General features: G+C 48.1%; 1 protein-coding gene across 1 annotated transcript in view; it reads left to right on the plus strand.

Annotated features, from left to right (window-relative positions):
• The first annotated feature begins 2,639 nt into the window (after positions 1-2,639).
• The window catches only part of DBH (dopamine beta-hydroxylase), a 28,831-nt gene continuing 16,740 nt past the window's right edge, over positions 2,640-14,730 (plus strand). The window contains exons 1-5 of the mRNA XM_034752103.1: positions 2,640-3,007; positions 5,514-5,660; positions 8,514-8,771; positions 9,580-9,756; positions 10,246-10,348. Coding sequence (XP_034607994.1) covers positions 2,666-3,007; positions 5,514-5,660; positions 8,514-8,771; positions 9,580-9,756; positions 10,246-10,348 — 1,027 coding nt within the window. The 5' untranslated portion in view covers positions 2,640-2,665. The remainder of the gene's footprint in view (positions 3,008-5,513; positions 5,661-8,513; positions 8,772-9,579; positions 9,757-10,245; positions 10,349-14,730) is intronic.

Here is a 14,730-nt window from a genome sequence, read left to right on the forward strand (position 1 = left end):
TTTAAATGGAGCTTTAATGTCGACGAGAGGCAAGTTAGTGGTTGGAGCAGGAGACTGAGAGGCAGGACTCCTGGGTTCCAGCTGGGCTACTGGCTTTAGCAGTGTGACCTTCCTGTGGCAAATGGGGATAATCGGACTGACCTCCCTTCCAGCGGGATGAGTGGTTTGGTTAGTTAATGCTCCTGGAGCACGCGGAGACATGAAAGACACCGCGTGCTTATTAATAATATCACTTTGATTCTAATCATTCTTCCCGGCTTTCTTTGAATGCTACCAAGCTAGCACTACTCCGCTGTGGTTTTTATCTCATCCACACTGGGAGGCTCTATGGCTTGTTACAACAGATGGGTTGTGCTCAGTTATCAAAAGAGAAAGACATTATCAGGGCCGGTGAGAGGGACCTCTCACTTTTCTTAGAGGGAAGCTGGCATAGGAGAGTCTAGTCCACTAATCAAGTATCAGGGGGTAGCCGTGTTAGTCTGTATCCACAAAAACAACAAGGAGTCCGGTGGCTCCTTAAAGACTAACAGATTTGTTTCAACATAAGCTTTTGTGGGTAAAAAAACCATTTCTTCAGCTGCATCGTATTAGTACACTGATGTTTCAGAAGCTGTCAGCACTCAAATGAGTGGCCATTTTTTTTCAAAGGAGCTCACTTGAAAATCTGGCCGTAGCCCATTATTGAATCCCACCATGCTGACCTAGGCAGGCCAGAAAGTTTGGATCTAGGTCCAAGAGAAGTGCGCAGATTTGTTCTTCCATTCCGAGTACAAAGGGAACTGTCAGACATGACAACATGAGACAGGCCACCCCAGATCTACCTGCCCTGGCTTGTATGTGGGTACCACCCTGCTGCTCTCCAAAACACCAGCATCTCGGGGGACATGCTAGATCGCTGCGCAGCATTGGTACTCCCAGTATCTGTGCTTCACCAGAGAAAGGAAGGCGTTTGCCTGAGTAATGAACCCGTTCTGAGTCATCAGAGGGGATTGAACTCAGAAACCTCAACAAGAAAAGCAAAAGCCTCTACCACTTGAGCTAACAGAATAACTGCTTTATTGCTTAATAACTTATCCTTGCTGAAACCAGCTGTCTAGAGACGTGTGTTTTCTCTCTCTCACGCACACAGACACATACACACACCTTATCGACTCACAGAATTACCCAAAAGGTGTAATTTTACCCAAATTTAATTAAACCAGTTCAACTGTGTGTGTGTGGACGCGCCTAAACTGATTTAAAGCGGCTGTACAGTATTTAGTTCGCCTCGGTAAACATACAGGCGTCAGCTCATGCAATAGAAGAGTGTCTACACCGGGTTTTGCTCTGGTTCAACCAGATTGGGTTGAGCTGGGCTCCTCGCCGCCTCGCTGTTTTATGGGAAATGACTATTAAGTGGAGAAGAATTAAGAGGAAAATCAGTTTGGCAAGAATGCCGACTCAATCCCCGGCAGCAGAAGGTGCGCCCAGAGTCAGGCCATGTCTGTGCAGCAATCTGTGAAATTAACAACTCTCCAGGCTTTGCTTTCTGCTCATCTTTCCAGTCAACGGAGAGAAACAGTCTTTGATTCAACCCTTTAGAGACTACGCTCCCATATGCAGCCCTCTCGGAGGAAAACAGGAGAGATTCGTCAAGGGAGACGCTAGGAAGGGTCCTGGGAACAAGGGGTGGGTTGGGCCGCATGATGTGCATGGGCTGTCGTAAGAATTATTATTCTCTGATGGGGCTACGTTTAGAGTGGTTCCATAGCGGAGCCTGAAAGGCAGTTTTGTGTACTGCATGCACATATCAAAACCGCATGGCATTTGTGTGAGAGCACCCGCCGCACCCATCGAGCAGCCGGCAAGATGGCAGATTCTCAAGGTTAACATTCGCCGGCTATGGCTCATGGCAATGAGGGGTGTCCCCAGCCAGACAGCGAACAGCCCGGATGGATCCCCAAAGGATTCCACGCTGGCTTCCCCAGCTGGGGGACAGCCTCATTATATCCCCTTCCCCCGCCCCCGCTACGCACAGCTGCGCCCATCGTGATTAGGATGTGGCTTCTCGAAGGTAGGAGGGAAGCAAAGGAAGCCGTTTAAAGCAGGAGCAGTCGGGTGTCTTTGGGGCCTGCCTAGAGATATGGGAAAGCCAGTGAGGCGAGGGGGTGGAAAGGAACCTTTGGAAGAAGCCATGGGGACTGTCCGAAGGTCTCATTTAACTCAATGGGAAGGGACAGCAGGATCAGGCCCTAACAGAGTTCGGGGGGGGGGGGGGGGGGTGCTGTAAGGCATTATCCCAGAGTCCTTTGCAGAGGGGTGCACGGCTGGCTGCAGCAGTGGGCAAAAGGCCAGGCAGGCAGGAGAGAGGATATCAGTGTGGGGCTCAGCGAGAGCAGCTCGAAGGTAAACAGCACTTTTCAACCGCGCCGGATGATTTAAGAGAGAATAAAATCAGCCCAGTCTGGTTCAATTCCCATTGATAATGTCCATGTACAATTAGAGCCAATTAGGGAGAGGCAGAGAATGACAAGTGTTTGGCCAGAAGGTGGGGGTGGGGGGTCAAAACAGCAATCAAATTTCCCAACCACCAAATGCAATTAAGGAGTATTACTTACCCTGCTTGCCCAGGAGGGCCAGCACATAAATGGCAAAAGCCAGGAGCGCGAGCATCTTTCTCCCCAGCATGCGGACCACCGGGAACAAGAGAGCCCTCTGCCCAAGTTTCAGGCTCCGGGAAGTGGCCTCCATGTACTTCACCATGATTATGGTTTTCCTGGTCATCCTGGTGGTGGCTCTGCAAGGCACAGCTCCCCGGGAGAATTATTTCCCTTACAAGGTGCCCCTGGATCCCCAGAGTTTCCTGGAGCTCTCGTGGAACGTCAGCTACCCGGAGCAGGTGGTGCATTTCCAGCTCTTGATCAAGGAGCCAAAATTCGGGCTGCTCTTCGGGATGTCGGACAGGGGCGAGTTTGAGAACGCGGACCTGGCCGTGCTCTGGAGCGACGGGCACAGTTCCTATTTTGGGGTAAGCTGCTTGCACATTGCCAAGCTTCCCAACCTCGGCTGCCTGTCCAGGGAGTCCAATCCTGGGGTAGTTTTTGCTCTGCAGTGGGAAAGGATTGGACTGTACCTAGATCTCAGTGGAGTCCAGGGGAGTGCGGGCTGAGTGAGATCTTCAGGTTTGGTCTGTACATTTAGCTGTGGGTGGTTAACAGGTGCTTGAAGGTTTATTCCAAAGGGATACAGGGCTCAGATACCACAGTGATGAGTGTGGTATAGGGCTGAAACAGAACAGAATAGCTCCTCTGATAGTCTAACTAGTCTAACAACTGCTCTCATTACTTGATCCCAGGGTCTTTATGAAATTTATTTCCAAAGTACTGTAACAGGCGGCTGTATATCAGCAGCTACACCATGAACACCTGCATGATGCATCACCAACTTGGTTCGCTTGTGCGCTTCTGTCAGTCGCATTAAAAATTAACCACAACTCCAGTTAATGACATCGAGAAAGTGCAAAAGTGATCCTCCAGAAAGTCTGCTCTGCCAGCCTCAATCAGCCGGATGCAAGTCAGATTTGAAGCTGTAGCAAAGATCAACAGGACTTTGGAAAATGCAATTGGACTGCCTGCTGCCAGCAGCACAGTACTAGAAATTAAACATGCAAGTGCTTTTTGGGTGGACAAAAATGCCGAATGCTAGACAGGCAGCTGGGGAGCTAATTTCTGATTTTGCTGTTTGATTTTAGAAGTGCGAATTATCATCTTTTGCTACACGATCAGTGTTTGTTACTTTTTAATTTTTCTTTACAATAGGCGTGTATCTGAAATAACAAATCACATGAACCATCCCCCGGGCTTTGGCCTGGGCTCATTGTAAATTTATTTGAAAGTAGAGCGCCATCCAGATTTTTTCTGATGAATTTGAACTTACCAACTGTCACTAACACAATCTACAATAGAATAGAAGGATGAAAAGGAGGGTTTGGGACANAACCATCCCCCGGGCTTTGGCCTGGGCTCATTGTAAATTTATTTGAAAGTAGAGCGCCATCCAGATTTTTTCTGATGAATTTGAACTTACCAACTGTCACTAACACAATCTACAGTAGAATAGAAGGCTGAAAAGGAGGGTGTGGGACACTACTAGGTGTGCTAGTTTTTTCACTAATTACCAGCTAATCACTGATATGAGAAGACTTGAATGCTACAGGATTGCAAAACACCGGGTTAAAAAAAAGAACATAAAGGAACATTTCTAGTATGGTTTTCACATGTTCATTGTAAGATGCACAGTGCTCAATTCAAAAGCAGTCAGCGTTCTGACTTCTAGTCCCATTTTGGTAGCATCTTTTAACTACTGCAAGGAGATTTATAGACATCTGTACACTATTATCTCTCTCTCCAACAGTCTTTCTTCTGGTTGTGTTTGTCAGATGCTAAAAGATCCAAATTTGCTTAACCTTTCCAGATACTATAAGATTAATTTGCACAATGCATTTCTGTGAAAACAAATGCCATGCTTGATTCTTCTCCTCCCCTCCCTCCGACCCCCTGACCAATATGTTCAAGGAATACAATTCTACACTTCAAGCTGAAATGATGCCAGGATGTCTATTCCTTTTTATTTCTCAGACAAAAATAAAATGAAATTAAATCAGTGGCTACTCCGCTGGAGTACGTGCAATGAGCTATTTCCCAGTCTCTTCCTACACCCAGTAAGTGAAAGAGACCTACTGGAGACGTACTCGGTAACCCAGTTCATGCACCCAGAACCAGTGCAAGTTTTGGGCCCTGATCCTCTACATCTTTAAACCCAAGATTGCTTATTGGGCCAGTTTTGCCACCCATGTGTAATGATCTGCAGTACCTTACTCTTGGAGTAGTCCTGTTGCGTTCATTGGCACTATTTGTAGAACAGGTTCTGGCTGTAGACGATTACGGTCTACAAATACGAACAGAGGTTTGCTGGGTCATCCCCAGAGTCCTCCAAGGAAAGGTTGTGTCTGACCTTAAGCCATAAGTAGTTGGTCTATGAGAAAAGTCTTTGAGGAAAAAAAAACGTTTCAGCACAAACAGGTGCAATACCTTCTTAAATCCCTGCAGGGTTTTCCTACCTCTGTGCGGCTTGTCAGACATCCAGTCCTTTGTTTAAAGGAACATGGATGTTGCAGACATAAAAAGTTAGGTACTTTTCAGAAGTTACTAACATCAGCTGTGCTTAGTAAACACCACCCGCAGACACCAAATGATGCATCGTGCCTCCCTACAAATCTTTCTGTGCCGTACAAATTCTGGGTCAGATTTACTCCTCCTGTCACTCTGCTGTTCTACGTATCCCTGGTGAAATGATCGAGATGTTATTTACTTGTATTGCAGCAGCAGCTAGGAGCCCGTGTCACGGACCAGGACCGCGGAGTGCCAGGTCCTGTACAAACACAGAGCAAAAAGACAGTCCCACTAAGACTGAATAATGCTGGCAAAGCATCATGTCCTAACTGTTTATAAGGATTTCCCCTCCCTCCTCTGCAGGATGCGTGGAGTGATGAGAAAGGGCACCTTACCATGGATTCCCAGCAGGACTACCAGCTTCTCAAAGCGCACAGAACCCCCGAGGGACTCTACCTGGTCTTCAAAAGAGCCTTCAGCACCTGTGATCCGAAGGACTACCTTATAGAGGTACTGCAGCGCCTAGCCATGGGCAGAGGCAAAATGCCAGCTCTATATTCCTCCTGTTCACAGGATGGGCTGGACTCTGAGTGCTGTGCCATCTTGGCGGATAGTCTCATTGGGATCACTTATCATTGAGAGCTCAGGACTGAATTGATAACAAAGAGGTGAAATCCTGGCCCTACTGAAGTCAAGAGAAAAAATCCCGTTGGCTTCACAGGGGCCAGGATTTCACCCGTGTGCACTCTGGCGCTGTTTAAATACCTGTGCTCTAGGAACCAGGTCAGAGCTCTGGGTCAAACGTCAGCATGATGAGTGCTCTGGATTGAAAGCGAGGGCACCGGGGCTTCTGAGCGTGCTTACCCTGGTGTAAATTAGGAGTAACGCCACTGAAATCAGTGAATTATACTGGTGTAAAACGGGTGACATCAGAATCAGGTCCCTGCCTGTGGCAGTGAGTTGCGGTGTGACCGCAGACGTGTTGTCTCTCTTGTCTCTCACCCCTCTGTGATTCGTTTGCGAAACAGAGATACTACTTAACAGGGCGGGGGGTTAGTTCACCGCGAGGAGGAGATCCTTGGATAAAAGGGGTTTGCTTTGGCTCAAAGGAGCTAGGTATGTGCAAACTGTTATTGTTGGGCTTTGCATTTGTGCCCTTGTAGTGTGGAGATCCTTGCATTCTCCACTACTGTTCATGGGTTAATGGTCTAGACTCTCTTGGAAGGCATCAGAGGCATGAGAGTACGTCTCGAATCCAGAGTCTGACCATCGTTAGGGAACACGGCAAAACCTTCCTCTGGGAAAAAGCCTTTCTACCAATGGCACTCACAATGCTGACACCCTTTCTACCCTTAATCCCCTACCACCTAGGGTGACCAGATGTCCTGATTTTATAGGGACAGTCCCAATTTTTGGGTCTTTTTCTTATATAGGCTCCTATTACCCCCCCACCCCCATCCCGATTTTTCACACTTGCTGTCTAGTCACCCTACTACCACCCCTCTGAACACGCAAGAAATTAAGAAAATCTTAAAAAAAAAAAAAAAATCCCCAAGCAAACCAACTACCCCACCCCAAGCAAAGTTTGGAACCCAAAAAGGCAGAAAAATGCCAGAGAGTTCACGAAGTCCAGTAGGGCCTTTGCTATGGCTACCGATGGTATGGGGAAGGTGCTCAAATACCCCGGTGATGAAGGGCAGCATAAAGATGATTAGATTAGATAGAGCGCTCTACCTTTTCACCCCCAATTCAACTGATTCCTCCCTTCCCCCACTAAAACAAGTAACTGAAAATCAACAGTTCATTGGTACGATGCCCAGTTTTTCATCTATGCGGGTCTACTTCCCACATGCTATTTGTAAGAGAACATTAGACATTCATCCCTTTTAAACGGGAGAGCTTTAAATAATGTTTACACAATCCAGTACCATTCTTTATAAATCTCCATAATATATTTGAGTTTATCCGGTTCCCATCATCCGCTCCCATGAAGTACGTTGGCTCTATTTAAATACATCTTCTGCATCACTCCACATCACAATGTGGAGCCAGGCATTTTCAGAGTTGCAAAGAGGGTATCTCATGCTGAGATACAGTCACAAAAAACTTTTCCAATGAAATTGTCTGGTTTGGGGTTCATTGAACTTCTGTGAAATGGCAGAATTTTTGGAAAAAATGTCCTACTCTGGATGTCTAGGAGGGACAGGCATTGTGTCATCAAGAGGGAGTATGGTCCAGTAGACCAGTGGTTCTCAACCAGGGGTCCAGGGCCACCTGGGGGGCCGCGAGCAGGTTTCTGGGGGGCTGTCAAGCACGGCCAGCGTTAGACTCGCTGGGGCCCAGGGCAGAAAGCCAAAGCCCCACTACATGGGACTGAAACCCCTGGGGCTGCAGCTGAAGTCTGAGCAATGTAGCTTCACGGGGGCCCCTGTGGTGTGGAGCACCAGGCATTGCCCTGCTTGTTACCCCTTAACGCCAGCCCTGACTTTTATATGCAGAAAACCAGTTCTTGGGCACAAGTGGACCATGGAGGTGGGGGTCGGGAGTCAGTACGAAAAAGGTGGAGAACCCCTTCAGTAGCGTGAGTCGAGGACTAAGAGCGGGAATAGATATTGGTTTCATAACAGGACAAAGATTTTGGTGACGATGAAATTTTCAAGCCAACATGCTCCGTGGTGAGAAATCTCCAGTCTCCCCAAATAGTGCAACCTTTTTGAGGAAGAGAGAGTGTGTGTGAACTTGGGTGAAAGGAATCGGTGAAAAAATTTGCATAGGTTTTTTTTTTTTTTTAAATGTGTGTCTGTGTGGGAAAAAAATTGTTCATACTTATTCTCATCTCTGCCACCGATCCAAAGCCCACTGAAATCAACAGGAGACTTTCCACCGGCTACAACAGTCTCTAGATCAGACCCCGAAAGAGAGAGAGAGAGAGAGAGAGAGAGAGAGAGAGAGAGACCCTTGTTTATGAAGGGGGAGCAGTACATTTCACTGTTAATGTATATGTATTAATTTAGTATATCTAGAAATGAGCTGGAATTGCCGTGAGCTGATATACTCTGAAGAAATCAATTTAAACCATCTAAATGAGTAGGGAACTGCCTCTGATCAGGGATTAATGCAGTGAAATAATATCAGCCAGATTCCCCTAAATCTGTAATATTCTAAGCAGCACCCTGTGCAACACGGCAGTGACACAGACACAAACTAACAGTGGGCTCTCAAATTTGCCATGCCTGAGAGGTAGCATCACCCTGCCTGACTCACCCCAGCTCTCAGGGCACTAAAAACTACACAGGGAGTTCTGAGCTCTCCTGTTCTGCAGGTGTTCCCTGCTATGCCAGTGTCCTTTGTCTCTCATTTCAGGATGGTACCGTGCATCTTATCTACGGGATCCTTGAGAAACCAGTCCGTTCTCTCCAAGCCATCAACATCTCTGCCATCCACAAGGGGCTGCAGAGGGTGCAGCTGCTGAAACCCAACATTAGTACCCCAGAACTGCCCAGGGACATGAAGACCATGGAGATCAGAGCCCCTGACGTGGTCATTCCCAGCCAAGAGACCACATACTGGTGTTATATGGTGGAGCTTCCAGACAGCTTCCCAAGACATCACATTGTCATGGTAAGAAGGAGGAGAGTTTTTCTGTAGGAGAACAGGGATGTTTTCCTTATAGCTAATCTGTTAAAGCTCAGGCAAGTTGTCTCCATCCCCTTAGCCTCTAGTGGTGGTGTTCTTCTATTCATTGGCCAGCATCTTGGATAAACAGTGCTCTCTGTGCTCCAAAGCCAATCCTTGAGGTCCTCCTCTTTTTCAAGGCTGAACCTTCCAGAGGTATCAGCCACATAACAGCTTCCCCACGGCTTGGTATCCCCACACCCAGCCTTCCTCCATGACCTCTCTCCTAATGGCAATGCCCACTAGGATTCCCCCTATTACTGGCTGCAGAATCCAAAGATCAAAGGCTTCTCAGCAGGGTGGCAGGAGGTGGGAACTTTGTGGACAGGAGCACTGCTCTTCTCTCCTGAATTGTCACAACAGGCACTACAGCGATCGCTTGTATGGAAAAGGAAAGTGTAAGATGTATTTTTAGTTTCTTGTCATATGATGTAGCGGTTGGAAACACATTTCACCTGGATACAGTTTTCTTCACTTCCAGTCTTCAACCATTGTATATCATTGCTGGACATCGTTGAACAGCTTCCACATTCTGCATCAGAGGTGGCTGCATTTCAGTGGTGGGTGAAGCCAGACATCTATATCCTCGGTATCTCCATCTAAACACAAGAAGTTTGTAAAGCGTTTTGAGATATTGTATGTGGTTACTATATAGAAACAGAGATAGTATGGTGATAGGAACTTCAGATAATTGTAAGGTCCTTATCACCCATTATTAATACTTGTGCCTTCTTCTCGGATGCCCCTTTTGTAGTATGAGCCAGTGATCACGGCAGGCAACGAAGCTATAGTCCATCATATGGAAGTCTTCCAGTGTGCTGCAGAATTTGACAGCTTTCCACATTACAATGGGCCCTGTGACTCCAAGATGAAGCCGGACCGACTGAACTACTGCAGACACGTGCTTGCAGCGTGGGCCATGGGCGCTCAGGTGTGCAAACGAGAGCCGTGGCGGGTGCACCGACTCTCACATTCATTTCAGCTGCTTTTCCTTTGTCTCACTTTCTTTCGTATCAGAGAGGAATCAGAACCAAGCCCTGGGACGTGAACACCCCTGACATTTCGTGGTGCTCAAAATCTGGATCCCAGTATTGGGGTTTTGGGCTCATTCTTGTTTAATAGCCCCGCCCCCATCCCCCAGACCTCGGGCATAGGCGGGATCCTTAGCTGGTGTCACTGAAGTGACCAGAGCTATGCCAGTTTGTACCAGCTGAGGGTCCTTCCCATACGCATGCAGTATAAGAACACTCTGCCGGAGTGGCAGACACCTAGCCGTTCACACACTCGTTTGGGATGAGACACAGTTGTGGGCCAGAGAATGACCTCCCCCTTCCATACTTTCCTCTCTAGCTTTTTCCGCCTGGCTCCACGGATCAGCTGCACACAACCCGCTCACATTCTCTCCTCCTCCTGCTTACAGGCCTTCTACTATCCAGAAGAGACAGGACTTGCCTTTGGCGGTCCGGGATCCTCCAAATATTTACGGCTCGAGATTCACTACCACAACCCTCTGGTGTTCAAAGGTAAGCCTATGGACTTCGCTTCCTAGCTTCAGGGGCCTATGGCTATGGGGCCAGAGACTCACGTACATGCCAGATTCTTGAGCGCAGCCTGACCCAAGGGGGGGGGGGGGAAATCTATAAAAGCTCTTTAGCTTATTGTTCCCCAGGCACTAATACACTGAGGCCAGAACACTCCCAGGCTGTCCTCCTGTGGGATGGCATCCCGCCCTCCCAGGCTCATTCCCTGGCAAGGGAACCCACGTTTCCCTAAAGGACTAGCTGTCTATACCTGCATGCACACCCAGCTCAGGGAGACGGGTGCCGGCCTGCAGCCAGACATCATTGCCTTAAGTATTGGCAGCTGAAGTATAGCAGGGGAACACGTCATGGAAAGCAGCTCCTACCCAGATCCCTGCAGTGCCTCAACCCAGCAAAGCACCCTAGCGGGACTGCCAGTGGGACGTGGGGAAAGCAAGCCCTCGCTTTTACAACCTACTAGCTAGACTCTGCTGGGTTCCGCTTTCTCTGCTCATGTCAGCAAAAGGCCCTGTACTTTTAACCCAGCTGAGGCCAAGAAATACTGGAGACTTCATACAAAAGGCCCTGCCTGTGAGACTTGCTCACAGATAGGAGAGGTTTGGTCTGGATCCCAATCTCCCAGCCTTGTCTGGCTTGGCTTGTGCTCTCCCTCGTATGAGCCCCTACACGCTGCAAACCTGCCATGCAGTCTGGCACCATGCAGCCAGGGCCGGCTCCAGGCACCAGCCTGGTAAGCAGGTGCTTGGGGCGGTCGCTCTGGAGGGGGGCGGCACATCCAGGTATTCGGTGGCAATTCGGCGGAGGGTCCCTCACTCCCGCTGGGAGCAAAGGACCTCCCGCCGAATTGCCGCCGCAGATCGCGATCACGTTTTTTTGGGGTTTTTTGGCTGCTTGGGGTGGCCAAAACCCTGGAGCTGGCCCTGCATACAGCACAACTGGCAGGCTATGCACGGTTCAGGGCTGCAGTAGCCAGGGGTGGGTACAAAGGGACCTTTCAGATCTGGACTGAGAAGCCTTGGCAGAGCTGTTGAACTTCTGCCTTCACCATGCCTGGCTCAAAGCAAAGTTATTAGTCCCTCAGATTGGAAGGTGCAGATGGAAACATTTCTTCATAGTCTTTCCAAACAGAACACGAAGCCAATAACATTGGCGCTTTCAGGCAGTTATTTGCCTAACCAAATACAATAACATCGAGAGACAGACACAGAAATTCTGCACAGAAGCAAGGTTGCAGAGCCACCTGTTAAGTGTTAAGAGGTCGTTTTGGAGTGGTCTCCCTGAAATAGTTCCCAGCTAGACTAGCCTCATTATAAACAGATATCCTGGCTTGGAATAAATAACAAGAGCATAAATGGTTAATACTGGGCACTTATCTTACCTTTCAGGCGAGGATCTAAAAATGCTCAGACGATTAAGTTAGACTCCCAACCCCCCCACCCCCAGGAGGCAAGTCAGCATTATTACCCCCAGTTCACAGATAGGGAAACTAAGGCACAGAGTGGTTAAATGACTTGCCCAAAATGTCACACCAGTGGCAGAAATAGACCCTAAGAGTAATGCCCTGGACAAGACAACCCCTGAATTAGGCTGCACATTCTTTGCCCCATATTTATAGGGACCTCTGACCATAGTATTTGAGGTAGGGCAGTGCTGTTACCCCCATTATACAGCTGGGGAACTGATGCGCAAAGCAGCTAAGGGACTTACCCAAGGTCACACAGGAAGCCCATGGCCAAGCAAGGACTTGAGCCCAGGTTCCTCAAATCCTAGGCTAATGCTATAACCACTAGACCATCCTTCCTGCCTGTGGGAAATGAAAACATCTTCCTTTCCCAGGTATGCAAACTCTTGGTCTTTCCACCACTGCTCTCAAACACTGGGGCTGAATTTCATTACCGAGGGAGAAGTCTGGGTGGGAGTGGGATGGGGGAGACAATTTCCAAGTGAATAAATAGCATTTCTTGTTTGATACCTTTGACAGTCGACACATTTTTTAAAAACTCCACTAAATTACCAAATTTCTCCATTTACATCAAATCAACTCACTTCATGAATATCCCAGAGTATTTTAGGAGGCCAGAGCATATGTACGGCAGATCAATCATATCACATTCCGAGACTCGAGAAGCAACACGTCTATAAATATACAGCTCGCTCCTTTCATTATTTTAACCGCTTTTTCCTTTTAACCAATAACTTCGCCCCATTTATTCTGATCTGTTTGATGAATCCAACCCAGAGACAGATACTCATAAATAAGTACGAGCCCTCTTGGCCCTGGCTAATCCGGCCTTTCCCTTTACAGCTCACACCTGAAAAACATGCCAAGGGCTGGGGGGGCGGGGGAAACCATTGGTGCTAACATTGTTTTCGCTGTTAAGAGAACCCAGAAGTCCTGTCGCCCATGCTCTTGCTCTAATCACCAGTTGACCATGTGTCACAGAGACAGTGGCATCGTCTCCATCCTCATCAGAACTGCTTCACCTGCAGCCGCACTGTTCTCTACCCTTCTAGTAGCAACGGAAATAGGGTGCATAATGCAGCTGATTTCATTTGAGCCGTACCGGGGGCTTTAACCCTAAGCCTGTAGATCTGAAAGCATGAGCTTCAACTACTTGTGCTAGAGGTCTAAGTCCTTTAGCTGGAAGCAGTCATTCTTGCCTACATCTCTTATGCAGCCCAGTCACCGGAAGGTGGGTTACACCAATATCCCTCCCAGCCGGGCTGGAGATTTGTCGCACTTCTACCCACACAGCTGCCAGCGTGGCTGCAATTTCTGCTTTTTATTCCCATTGTTGGAGAGAAAAAGTCTTCACTGGGGAAGGGCTCCGTGCTCCCATCCGGACAAACCCACCCCAGAAAGGCTCCCCAAGTGATCGTCTGTATTTTCAACCGTCCCTCCAAAAGGACTGGACAAAGCCCCCTTCTATGCCTGTTGACCCTGCTGGCAAAAGAACCAGCAGGACTGTGCCATGCTTAGTTTGTGTCCCTCCACGCTTTGGGGCGAAGGCCTGGTCTATACTTGAAACATTTGCTGGTATAGCAATGTCATAAGAACATAAGAACGGCCAGACTGGGTCAGACCAAAGGTCCATCTAGCCCAGTATCCGTCAGTGGCCAATGCCAGGTGCCCCAAAGGGAATGAACAGAACAGGTAATCATCAAGTGATCCATCCCGTGTCGCCCATTCCCAGCTTCTGGTAGATAGAGGCTAGGGACACCATCCCTTCCCATCCTGGCTAATAGCCATTGATGGACCTATCCTCCATGAACTTATCTAGTTCCTTTTTGAGCTTGGCCTTCACAACATCCTCTGGCAAGGAGTTCCACAGGTTGACTGTGCATTGTGTGAAGAAATATTTCCTTTTATTTGTTTTAAACCTGCTGCCTATTAATTTCATTTGGTGACCCCTAGTTCTGTGTTTTGTGAAGGAGTAAATAACACTTCCTTATTTACTTTCTCCACACCAGTCATGATTTTATAGACCTCCATCATATCCCCCCTTAGTCATCTCTTTTCCAAGCTGAAAAGTCCCAATCTTATTAATGTCTACTTATACGGAAGCCATTCCATACCACTGATCATTTTTGTTGCCCTTTTCTGAATCTTTTCCAATTCCAATAACGTCGCTCAGGGATGTGATTTTTTTTTTTTTTTTTAATGACAAGCCTCTACCGGCAACCCCCCTAGTGTAGATGCAGTTATATCAGCAAAAAGTCCTTTCACTAGTAGAGTTTTTGTTGTTTGGGGAACTGGTATAAACTATACTGGCAAAAGCCCTGTTTTCCGGTATGAGCCGCATCCCCACTAGGAGGGTTTACTGGTAGAGCTCTACCTGCAAAGCTTTTCTAGTGTAGACGAGGCCTAGGCCTCAGTGTGGCATCTCATCACCAGTCACGCTCCCCTGCCTGAGGGGAGTGAAAAGCAATCGCGATCCAAGGCTAACACACAGTCTCATGCAGAGTTACCGCTGGAGGGTTTTTCCGAGAGAAGCAGCAAACCCAACCCGCTGCAAATCTTATCCAAACCCTGCAGCCTCACAAGTGTCTTCCTGTTGGGCTCTGGTGAGAAGGATTGGTGCACAACAACTGATGGCAAGCCTTGGAGTCCCTTTCTGCTTTTGCCAGAGCTGAAACTCTTTCTTCGCTCAGATCAGTTTGCAGAGGGTTAAGACAGGATCAGTAACCCGGGGAGTGGGGGGCATTATGCAGTGACATTTCACTAAGAGAGCGCCAGGATCTTCTCTGTTAATTACAGCCTGGGGGCGGAACGCCATCAGCCGAGTAGAAGTTATATCACAGTACACATTTCACAGCCCTTAATCTCCATAATCTCTTCCACCACCCCAGCTCGGCACTAGAAA

Source organism: Trachemys scripta, chromosome 17 (assembly GCF_013100865.1).
Source record: "Trachemys scripta elegans isolate TJP31775 chromosome 17, CAS_Tse_1.0, whole genome shotgun sequence".
NCBI lineage: Eukaryota > Metazoa > Chordata > Testudines > Emydidae > Trachemys > Trachemys scripta.